The sequence below is a fragment of the Osmerus eperlanus genome, chromosome 11 (genome assembly GCF_963692335.1).
Source record: "Osmerus eperlanus chromosome 11, fOsmEpe2.1, whole genome shotgun sequence".
NCBI classification, from domain to species: domain Eukaryota; kingdom Metazoa; phylum Chordata; class Actinopteri; order Osmeriformes; family Osmeridae; genus Osmerus; species Osmerus eperlanus.
Genome location: NC_085028.1, coordinates 16958999 through 16969828, shown reverse-complemented (window position 1 = coordinate 16969828; position 10830 = coordinate 16958999). Strand labels below are relative to the sequence as shown.

Genomic DNA, 10830 nt, shown 5'->3' with positions numbered 1-10830 from the left:
ACACACAGGTCGTCGTGGTTACGACACCGCAGGTATGCGTGAGTACTGTTGCTCGGGGTGACCAGACACACACTGCTGGAAACACACTGGGGCTGTTAGAGAGAGAGAGAGAGAGACAGAGAGAGTTAGAGAGAGATAGAGAGAGATAGACAGACAGAGGGAGAGAAACAGAGGGAGAGAGAGAGAGAGAGAGAGAGAGAGAGAGAGAGAGAGAGAGACAGAAAGAGACAAAGAGAGAGAGAGAGTGAGAGAGACAGAACATCAGAGAGACAGGGAGAGGGAGAGAGGGAGAGACAGAGAGACAGAGAGACAGGGAGAGGGAGAGAGGGAGAGACAGAGAGACAGGGAGAGAGAGAGAGAGAGACAGAGAGACAGGGAGAGAGAGAGACAGAAAGACAGGGAGAGAGGGAGAGACAGAGACAAAGATGTAAGGAGGTAGATGGAGGGAGTGATAAGAGAAAAAGGAGATGAGGTTAGGTGGAGGAAGAGATGAGCAATGGGAGCGACTGTCCTGCTTAAACACTTCCTGTTACCTCAAATGACTTCCTGTTCTGTGGTCTCACTCTGCTGTTCTATTGCTGCTGTGTGGATGAACAGCTTAACTACATTATCAAACCTTGTGTGAAATCTGATTAATCACAACATTGACTTTGAACAACAGCTTCCCCCTGAGTGGACTGTAGATGTGACTGAAGGCATCCTGGAAGATTCTCTGGGTTCTGTCGAGCACATCACACCTCTCTAGGATCTGTGACCAATCACTGTGGCTCACCAGATCCCAGTTTTCCCTAGAAAGATACAGGGCAGGGCAACCAGAAGAGAGGGAGAGAGAGGAAGAGAGAGAGAGGGAGAGAAAGAGAGACGGAGGGAGTGTTTTGGTAGAGAGTTCCTGATATCTCATCAGGTCTACGGTCACCATGATGTAATCCAAGAGGCTGGTTATTTTCACCCCCTGGGCCCCTCTGTACACTTATGAAACTGTCCTCAGAGAGCGAGAGAGAGACATAGGGAGAGAGACAGAGAGAGAGAGACAGAGAGAGAGAGAGAGAGAGAGAGACATAGGGAGAGAGACAGAGAGAGAGAGACAGAGACAGAGAGCGAGAGAGAGACATAGGGAGAGAGACAGAGAGAGAGAGACAGAGACAGAGAGAGACATAGGGAGAGAGACAGAGAGAGAGAGACAGAGACAGAGAGCGAGAGAGAGACATAGGGAGAGAGACAGAGAGAGAGAGACAGAGACAGAGAGAGAGAGAGAGAGGGTGTGTGTGTGGGGGGGAGCAAAAAGAGTAAGAGTGAGAAAGAGTGAGACATAGAGACAGAGACAGAGACAGAGAGAGAGAGGGAGAGAGACAGAGACAGAGACAGAGAGAGAGAGAGAGAGAGAGAGACAGAGACAGAGAGAGAGAGGGAGAGAGACACAGTGTGTTGTGTTTATTTCACACCCGTCATTTTACTTCACTGTTGCTTACAGGCCCCAGACCACAGTACTCTATGTCACGTAGCCAATCACGGAATATGTGTGTGCATGTGTGTATCTGCTTGCGTGTGTGTGTGTGCTTGCCTGTGTGTGTGGGTGCATGTATGTATGTGCGTGTGTATGTATTTGTGTGTGTGTGTGTATGTATTTGTGCGTGTGTGTATGTATTTGTGTGTGTGTATGTGTGTGTGTGTGTATGTATTTGTGTGCGTTTGTATGTGAGTGTGTGTATGTATTTGTGTGTGCGTGTGTGTATGTGTGTATGTATTTGTGTGCGTGTGTATGTGAGTGTGTGTGTGTGTATGTATTTGTGTGTGTGCGTGTGTGCGTGTGTGTGTATGTATTTGTGTGTGCGTGTGTGAGTGTGAGTGGGAGCTGGCAGTGAGGGCATGGGCACAGCTGTCGTGCCATCTCGAGACACTTTTGCCTTTTACAAACTAAACCAGAAGGCAGAGACAGCAGCTGTCCAATCAGGGGCAGGAATGCGGAGGCAAACTGGCCAATGGGAGCAGAGGTGTGAGTATAAGAGCTGAAGCGTTCCACCTGGCAGAGTTGGGCAACCCTTACATTGGCTTTGGTGAACAGGAACTAATCCCAGGAGCTGTTACATTTTCCCCCTTCTGTGCAGGTAAACGCTCCCAGCGCTGAGGTGGGGGAGGGTGGAGGAGGGTGGAGGAGGGTGGAGGAGGGTGGAGGAGGGTGGGGGAGGGTGGGGGAGGGTTTGGGGATCCACAGAAACAAGAAGAACAATCAGAAGGACTTTTTATTTTGATTTTTTTATCGCACCTCATCCTAACACAAAGGTTCCTGCTCTCCTGGAGTCGAGTTTTCCTCGGGGCGGATTTTCTCTTCCTGCGGCGTGTAGTCTCAGCCTAGAGCGGAGGAGAGGGGGAGGAGAGGGGGAGGACAGAGATGTCCCAGAGGCCCGGCCTGGAGAGGGGATATGACGGCTGTTGTGTCAGAATGTCCTGGCTGGTTTGAGAGCGGTGGTGAAAGCTTGTTTTGGGACCAGCTGGGGTTCCATTAGAGATGGCTGTATTCAGTATAGTGGATTTTGGGGGATGGTATTTGAGATCCCTGCTTAGGTTTCTGCCCCCGCGACCCGACCCCCGGACAAGCGGCAGATGACGGACGGACGGTATTTGAGATATGAGATACGAGCGATCATTTGAAAAGTAAAACAAGCTAATTTGGTTCTGCAGAAATGTTGGGGACAGTTGTATTTGTTGGTGGAGAGGTGGAGATATAGATAGACACTGTTGTTGTGAAGGTGTGTCCTTCTGGGAAAAAGAGAATCTGAACTAAAACCAGAACCAGAACCAGGACCAGCGTCAATCTGTAGCCCAGACCCAAATCTCTTTGGGGTGTGGGGTGTAGGGTGGAGGGTGTAGGGGCGGTCTATAAATACCCTGTTCAGCTGGGGCTGTTCAGCTGGGGCTGTCCTGCAGTCAGAAACATGAGGACACGCTTGCTGCTGCTCCTGGCCCGGAGGCTGATAGACAGAGCTCTGGGAGACTCCCTGCACAGTCACACGCCGCACGGTACACGCCACACGGTACACGGTACACGGTACACATCACACGGTACACGGCCCAGCACTGGGACTGGATTGGTCAGATATTAGGTTGACTGGGTGTTTCGACTGGGTGTTTCTTTACCTTCTGGTTATCTGTTATTCAAGCTGTGTTTGGACGCTGACGACTGGTCAGTTTTGGTTCTTGGGTTCTCCTCTGGGTTGTGTGTCCAGGCGGTCTGAAGACAGGGCTGGGTTGTGTGTGAGCGTGTGTCACTTTAATGTCGACAAGTGTACCTACCGGTTCTAACACTCTCCCCTTCCTTTCCCCCTCTCCCCCCCCCTCTTCCCTGTCTCCCTCGCTCTACCCACCCCCTTCCCCTCTCCCCCGTTGTTCCCTCCTGCCACCCACAGACGGTGTGACGAGTGCAACCATGGCGAAGAATTGCCACAATGACTACAAGATGAAGTTCTCCCTGGACGAGGAGTTCCCAGACTTGTCACTCCACAACAACCACATGGCCAAGGTGGTGAACAAGGAGCTGTACGACAAACTGAGGGGCAAGTCCACGCCCAGTGGCTTTACCCTGGATGACTGCATCCAGACTGGAGTGGACAACCCTGGTAGGAGGGGGGAGGAGGGGGAGGTGGAGGGGGGAGGAGGGGGAGGTGGAGGGGGGAGGAGGGGGAGGTGGGGTGATTTCAAGATGTTTCCACACAAAACATCCGCCACAACATTTACATTCCAGCGGCTATTTTCCCTGAGCGAAATAATAAAATAACGAGATTCCAAGCGGTTGGTAACATGACGGCTGTAGTTGCTTACCCATGATGCCTTGCGTGTCCAGGCCACCCCTTCATCATGACCGTCGGCTGTGTGGCTGGTGACGAGGAGTCCTACGAGGTCTTCAAGGATCTGTTCGACCCCATCATCTCCGACCGTCACGGCGGCTACAAGCCCACCGACAAGCACCAGACCGACCTGAACTTCGAGAACCTGAAGGTAGGACACACACACACATATACACACTCACTCAGATACACACACACACACACGCACGCACACACACACACACATACAGGCCCTACACACACTCACAGCACCAACCACTGCACAGCCAACATGGCCGACAGCACCGGCTGTCCCAGCGTTGACCCTCTGTGCTCCCTCAGGGAGGAGACGACCTGGACCCCGCCTACGTGCTGAGCAGCCGCGTGCGTACCGGCCGCAGCATCAAGGGCTACACCCTGCCCCCCCACAACAGCCGTGGCGAGCGCAGGATGGTGGAGAAGCTCTCCATCGAGGGTGAGTGTGACGTCACAAAGCCGTCATGACGACGTGATTAAGCGCCTCACTTGGGACGGGCTCATTTGAAAAAAGAATCGCATTCTAGCGGTGAGACGGAACGTCGACAGGAAGCAAGGGTCGGAGTGTTTTGAGGCGTCTGGGTTGAGTTTTCACTTTTCCTCCTTCCCTCCTCCCTCCCTCCTCCCTCCCTCCTCCCCCATCCTCTCCTTCTCCTCTCCTCCCCTGTCATCCTCTCTTCCTCCTCCTCCCCCATCCTCTCCTTCTCCTCTCCTCCCCTCCCCTGTCATCCTCCTCCCCCTCTCCTTCTCCTCTCCTCCCCTCCCCCGTCATCCTCTCTTCCTCCTCTTCCCCCTCTCCTTCTCCTCTCCTCCCCTCCCCTGTCATCCTCTCTTCCTCCTCCTCCCCCTCTCCTTCTCCTCCCCTCACCTGTCATCCTCTCTTCCTCCTCCTCCCCTTCTCCTCTCCTCCCCTCCCCTGTCATCCTCTCCTTCTCCTCCCCCAGCCCTGGCCACCCTGGAGGGTGAGTTCAAGGGGAAGTACTACCCCCTGTCAGGCATGACAGATGCTGAGCAGGATCAGCTGATCAATGACCACTTCCTGTTCGACAAGCCCGTGTCCCCCCTGCTGCTCTCTGCTGGCATGGCCCGTGACTGGCCCGACGGCAGAGGCATCTGGTGAGCACACACACACGCACGAACGCACGCATGTCCTCACACACGCACACACACTCCCCTTCCTCCCACACACACTCCTCATCCTCACACACACACACACACACACACTTAAGTATTTAACTGCAAGTACAGTTATGTCCTGTGTTATCAAGTATATCAGAGGTGTAACAGTTTTGCAGTCTGTATGTTTGTTAATATATAACTGTTTGTATTTATATATATATATATATCTGTTTGTACACATGCGGTACGTGTGTGTGTCCAGAGTGTTGGGTGTCTGTGTAACCTTCCTGCCCTCTCCCCTCAGGCACAACGACCAGAAGAGCTTCCTGGTGTGGGTGAACGAGGAGGATCACCTCCGCGTCATCTCCATGGAGAAAGGCGGCAACATGAAGGAGGTCTTCAGACGATTCTGCGTGGGCCTGCAGAAGGTCAGCTGCCCCTCGTCTGAAAACAAATGCACCCTGCACACCTCGTCTGAAAACAAATGCACCCTGCACACAGCTTTGCTTTCCAAACATGAACATTGTCGTGTATCTTATGTCTCACTTGTGGTTCCTCTCTACATAAGTGGTTAATAACCCAATCAGGGGGAAAGAGTGTGATGAAGTCTAATTTAAATGTGTTCAATTATATTTGTATGTTTCTACTACGTATGATACATGATTTTGTCTTGGGAAGAGTTTCAGAAATTCACATTTTATCTCCCCCCTTTTCTTCCTCATCTCTCCGGTCCTCATCCCTCCACTCCTCATCCCCCCTCAGATTGAGGAGGTCTTCAAGAAGCACAACCACGGCTTCATGTGGAACGAGCACCTGGGCTACGTGCTCACCTGCCCCTCTAACCTGGGAACCGGCCTGCGCGGCGGAGTCCACGTCAAGCTGCCCAAGCTCAGCACACACGCCAAGTTTAACGAGATCCTTGGCAGGCTGCGTCTGCAGAAGCGCGGAACAGGTAGGACACACACACACACAAACACACATGAAGGACACACACACACAGACCGTGTACTGGGTGACATTTGAGCATGACTATGGAGAAACTCATCTATGCCTGTACCCTCCCTCCCTCCCCCCCTCCCTCCCTCCCTCCCTCCCCCCCTCCCTCCCTCCCCCCCTCCCTCCCTCCCTCCCTCCCCAGGTGGTGTGGACACCGCCTCCGTGGGTGGAGTGTTCGACATCTCCAACGCCGATCGTCTGGGCTCCTCCGAGGTGGCCCAGGTCCAGATGGTGGTGGACGGTGTGAAGCTGATGGTGGAGATGGAGAAGAAGCTGGAGAAGGGCGAGGCCATCGACGGCATGATCCCCGCCCAGAAGTAGAGCGGACATGACGCCGACGCCATCTTTCCTTTTTGTACGATAAAAGACGAGCAGCCTTAGACTAAAGTACCTTCTCTACGGCCTTTTCGAGGAAAAACGCAACAAAAAAAAAGACACAACTTCTCTCAGATTTCAGCAACTCTTCTTCTCTTCTGACATCTTGAAAACGACTTTCCCATCCGATCTGTAACACCCTGGGATCAAACCTTCACGCTGTAGGGTCCGCGCCTGAACAGTGTGCATGCACCGAAACGTTCAAACACCTTTTTTGGTTGTATCACATAACTGAGCAAATAAAAGCCTCAATGTACCGATCAACCCCTGCAGTCTGAAGTTGCTGTTCACACACACACACACGCACACTCTTGCATGCTCACACACACACACACGCACACACACACACACGCACACACATGCATGCTCACACACACACACGCACACTCTTGCATGCTCACACACACACGCACACTCTTGCATGCTCACACACACACACACTCTTGCATGCTCACACACACACACACACACGCACACTCTTGCATGCTCACACACACACACACACGCACACTCGCATGCTCACACACACACACACACACACACTCTTGCATGCTCACACACACACACGCACACTCTTGCATGCTCACACACACACACGCACACTCTTGCATGCTCACACACACACACACTCTTGCACGCTCAGGTAGAATGAGAACAAACATCCAGAGCTGGTTGTTTCTGAAAGAGTTTGAAAGAAGAATTTATTTTTGCTTCACACATTGTTTGTTGAGACATGCAGGACTGCAGGTCATTTCAAGATACCCCCTGATACACACACACACACAACCTTACACACACACACACACACACAACCTTACACACACACACACACACTACAGTGTCTCCTACTCTTTGAGAATGTAGTCAGAAGTGTTCAGCTGTATCTAGGGGAGCTGATGTGGCCCTACTTCTAGACAGAACAGATGAATAAATTAGCCCTAAATTTCAAATTTCACATTTTAAGACATCGGTGGTTGCGTAGCGTTTCGCTTGAACTGAAAAGGGGAAAGATCTGAAGATAACAAAGCTGTGGATCCTAAAGATCTGAAGATAACAAAGCTGTGGATCCTAAAGATCTGAAGATGACAGAGCTGTGGATCCTAAAGATCTGAAGATGACAGAGCTGTGGATCCTAAAGATCTGAAGATGACAGAGCTGTGGATCCTAAAGATCTGAAGATGACAGAGCTGTGGATCCTAAAGATCTGAAGATGACAGAGCTGTGGATCCTAAAGATCTGAAGATGACAGAGCTGTGGATCCTTCAGGGTCTGCTCCTCTGTCCTCCTTGGTCAAACCTTCACGTTTACTATTATTACAAGACAATCATAAGAGATGAAATAACAAACAAGCCGACAACCGTTTAGAGAGACAAGTGCTTGTTTAGACTAGTTTGTCTGTCTCTCTGCCAGCCTGGTTTTATAACAGGATTTTTATAACAGGCTTCGTGACCTTCGACTGGTGGTCATTTATAGAAGAGGTGATGCAGGATCACATTCTAAAACACCCCACACCCTGTCACACACACATACCCCTGTGACACACACTCTGTCACACACACATACCCCTGTCACACACACACCGTCACACACACACCCTGCGACACACTGTCACACACAGATACCCGTGACACACACACACACACCGTCACACACACATACCGATCCACAAGTCTGGTTGGTCATCAGGAATTCTTCTGGGAGAAGTGGGAGATAATCAGATTTGGACGTTTGTTACGAGACAAACCTTTGCTTCCTGTCACAGGCAGACTCAAGGGGAGAGAAGGTGTGTGTGTAAACCTGGAACATGGCAGAAAGCTTTCCAGGGACTGTGGAAACATCATATTTACCATCCTGAACCTGACAAGCACCTTCTAGAAAAACTATGAGCTTATACAACAAATCAAGTTTAGAAAATCTTACGGCTGGTTCACACCATCAAGTATTTTTACGGACTGTGAGTAACTTTTGTTCTTTTTCAAAATGGCCGCAGGCGGGATTTTAGCGTGAAGTTGAGAAAGAAGCTCCTTGTCTGGGTACGAAGACGTACGACCAGGTGCACGGCCATCTTGGAATATCCGTTGAAGTCCCATGTGACCCAGGAGTCAGTGTACCTGCTGGAGGCCTGTGATCATGTGACCCAGGAGTCAGTGTACCTGCTGGAGGCCTGTGATCATGTGACCCAGGAGTCAGTGTACCTGCTGGAGGCCTGTGATCATGTGACCCAAGAGTCAGTGTACCTGCTGGAGGCCTGTGATCATGTGACCCAGGAGTCAGTGTACCTGCTGGAGGCCTGTGTGGGAGGTGGTGTTGCTATAACTAAAGTGCGACCAGGTAAACAAGTACCTTCACGTCTGAAACAGACATGAGAATGTGGCTCAGAAAAGCAGTCACCATCATCTTCATCATCATCATCATCATCACCACCATGATCCCATTCAGACGTCGATTTCAGGCAGTTCACTTCTTTGCAACTAGCACACACACACACACACACTCACAGACACACACTAGGTAAGCATTCAACAAACAGCTGGGATTGGCAGGTACAACACGAGAGGAGGAAGTGAGGTCTAAGGATTGTGGCGTTCCATTCCAGCGTCATTCAGTTAGTGTTGCCTGCAGTTCTGCATGTCTCCCCCTACAGGCCGGAGGTCTGAACTGAAGGGGCCTCGCTCTTTCTAAATCAAGGAAGAAACAACAAAAAAACTAATAAAACACAAATTTGAAAACCTTTTTAAATAGCAGCTCTCAAAAAGGATTGAACAACAAAAAAATAATTGAGTGATCATGACAAATACAACATCTTCATTTGGAAATATCCAAAATAATAATGTTAAAAATTAATAATAAACAGTCGGAGATCAGTGGGTTCAAAGGTCGCGTCCGAGGAGGCGGAGTCTAAGCAGGGGTCAGAGGTCACAGATCGTACTCGAGTCGCGGGGATTAAGGTTGCACACTAGTAGGTCTCCGTCCGTGGCTTTCTATCAGCGTCGCCCTAGCGACACAAGCGGGTGTGTGTGGGGGGGGCGAATGAGGTTGGTGGGGAGCTGAAGGGGTGGACGTAAAATGTCAGTTCTCTCATATGGTCTGGCCTTCCTCCTTCTCCTGTTCCTCCGGTCATCCGTCCACCCCTAAGCCCCTCCCCCCCTTAGTCCCTCCCCAAGCCCCGCCCCTCTCTAAGCCCCTCCCTCAGAGTTCCAGCTCCTTGGACACTCTGGTCGCAATGTCCCTGAAAGCCAGAGGCGCTCCCCAGAGGCGTTTGAAGCGGACCCCGCTGGAGCGCGCCGGGCCCCCTGGCAGCTGGCACACCTCCGCTTCGAAGGCCACGCGCGCCCCGGCCGCCCCGTGGGTGCAGGACAGCAGGAAGGGGCCGGCCAGGTGCACCTGGCAGCCGCAGCCCTGCGCTGCCTCCCGCAGCGCCAGCACCACCTCCGCAGGGTCCCGCGGGCTGCGGACCCTCACATCCCAGCCGCATCGGGGGGCCCGGGGCTCGGGCGCTTTCTGATGCCCAGGTAGATGGCGACTGGAGGGGAGAGAGGGTGGGAGTGAGAGAGGTGAGCGTGAGAGTGAGAGGGGTGAGAGTGAGAGGGGTGAGAGGGAGTGAGAGGGGTGAGAGTGAGAGGAGTGAGAGGTGAGAGTGAGAGGGGTGAGAGTGAGAGGGGTGAGAGTGAGAGGGGTGAGAGTGAGAGAGGGTGGGAGTGAGAGAGGTGAGAGTGAGAGAGGGTGAGAGTGAGAGGGATGAGAGTGAGAGGGATGAGAGTGAGAGAGGTGAGAGTGAGAGAGGGTGAGAGTGAGAGAGGGTAAGAGTGAGAGGGGTGAGAGTGAGAGGGGTGAGAGTGAGAGGGGTGAGAGTGAGAGGGGTGGGTGGGAGAGGGGTGAGTGTGAGAGGGGTGAGAGTGAGAGGGGTGAGAGTGAGAGGGGTGGGTGGGAGAGGGGTGAGTGTGAGAGGGGTGAGAGTGAGAGGGGTGGGTGGGAGAGGGGTTAGAGTGAGAGGGGTGGGAGAGGGGTGTAGTGGTGTGTGTAGGTGAAGAGTGAGAAGAAAAAAAATAAAGAAAAACAATAAATTATTATCATACAAAGTTGGTTTGCAGAGCTGCCAAATAAGCTTCTAACATCATCATCTAACATGATCTAATTTCCTAATCTGACTAACTGCCATCTCTTCTTAATCTGTGGCTGACAACATCTCCACCGTGAGGAATGTGATTGTTTTAGCTCACAGGGTGCACCAGTTGGCAGCGTTTTACGTGTGTTTTAATCGCTTCCATTGGTTTCATTGCACAACGGAAGCCAAATGAAGTGCACCCGAACCAGGAAGTTCCAGATCCTATTGTGAGTCACAGCTTTAGAACATCAGGACACGAGAGTCAACAACAACAAGGATTACACAACAACAACAACAACACGTTTACCTTCCGGTACACAGCTGCTTCCCAGGGCATCCCAGGAGAAGCTCAACCATCACACAACATCTCTCTACTGA

At 51.8% G+C, this 10830-nt stretch overlaps 2 protein-coding genes across 2 annotated transcripts in view; one reads left to right on the top strand and one right to left on the bottom strand.

Annotated features, from left to right (window-relative positions):
- Positions 1–2002: 2002 nt before the first annotated feature.
- Positions 2003–6611, top strand: ckmb (creatine kinase, muscle b). The gene is made up of 8 exons (XM_062472494.1): positions 2003–2105; positions 3405–3614; positions 3839–3993; positions 4164–4296; positions 4802–4973; positions 5281–5404; positions 5739–5928; positions 6115–6611. Exons 2-8 carry the CDS (start codon positions 3425–3427, stop codon positions 6291–6293), a joined length of 1143 nt encoding a protein of 380 aa, XP_062328478.1. The 5' UTR covers positions 2003–2105; positions 3405–3424; the 3' UTR covers positions 6294–6611.
- Positions 6612–7019: 408 nt separating this feature from the next.
- Positions 7020–10830, bottom strand: part of mark4b (MAP/microtubule affinity-regulating kinase 4b) — a 20838-nt gene continuing 17027 nt past the window's right edge. Inside the window, exons 4-5 of the mRNA XM_062473523.1 lie at positions 7970–9974; positions 7020–7912 (exon numbers count right to left, since the gene is read on the bottom strand). Coding sequence (XP_062329507.1) covers positions 9537–9974 — 438 coding nt within the window. The 3' untranslated portion in view covers positions 7020–7912; positions 7970–9536. The remainder of the gene's footprint in view (positions 7913–7969; positions 9975–10830) is intronic.

Bases quoted from the DNA above. Each gene is read 5' to 3' on its own strand.
- ckmb (XM_062472494.1), top strand. From the start codon at position 3,425: ATGGCGAAGAATTGCCACAATGACTACAAGATGAAGTTCTCCCTGGAC. The intron at 3,994-4,163 runs GTAGGACACACA...GTGCTCCCTCAG, and splicing joins TGAACTTCGAGAACCTGAAG to GGAGGAGACGACCTGGACCC. The intron at 5,405-5,738 runs GTCAGCTGCCCC...ATCCCCCCTCAG, and splicing joins TCTGCGTGGGCCTGCAGAAG to ATTGAGGAGGTCTTCAAGAA.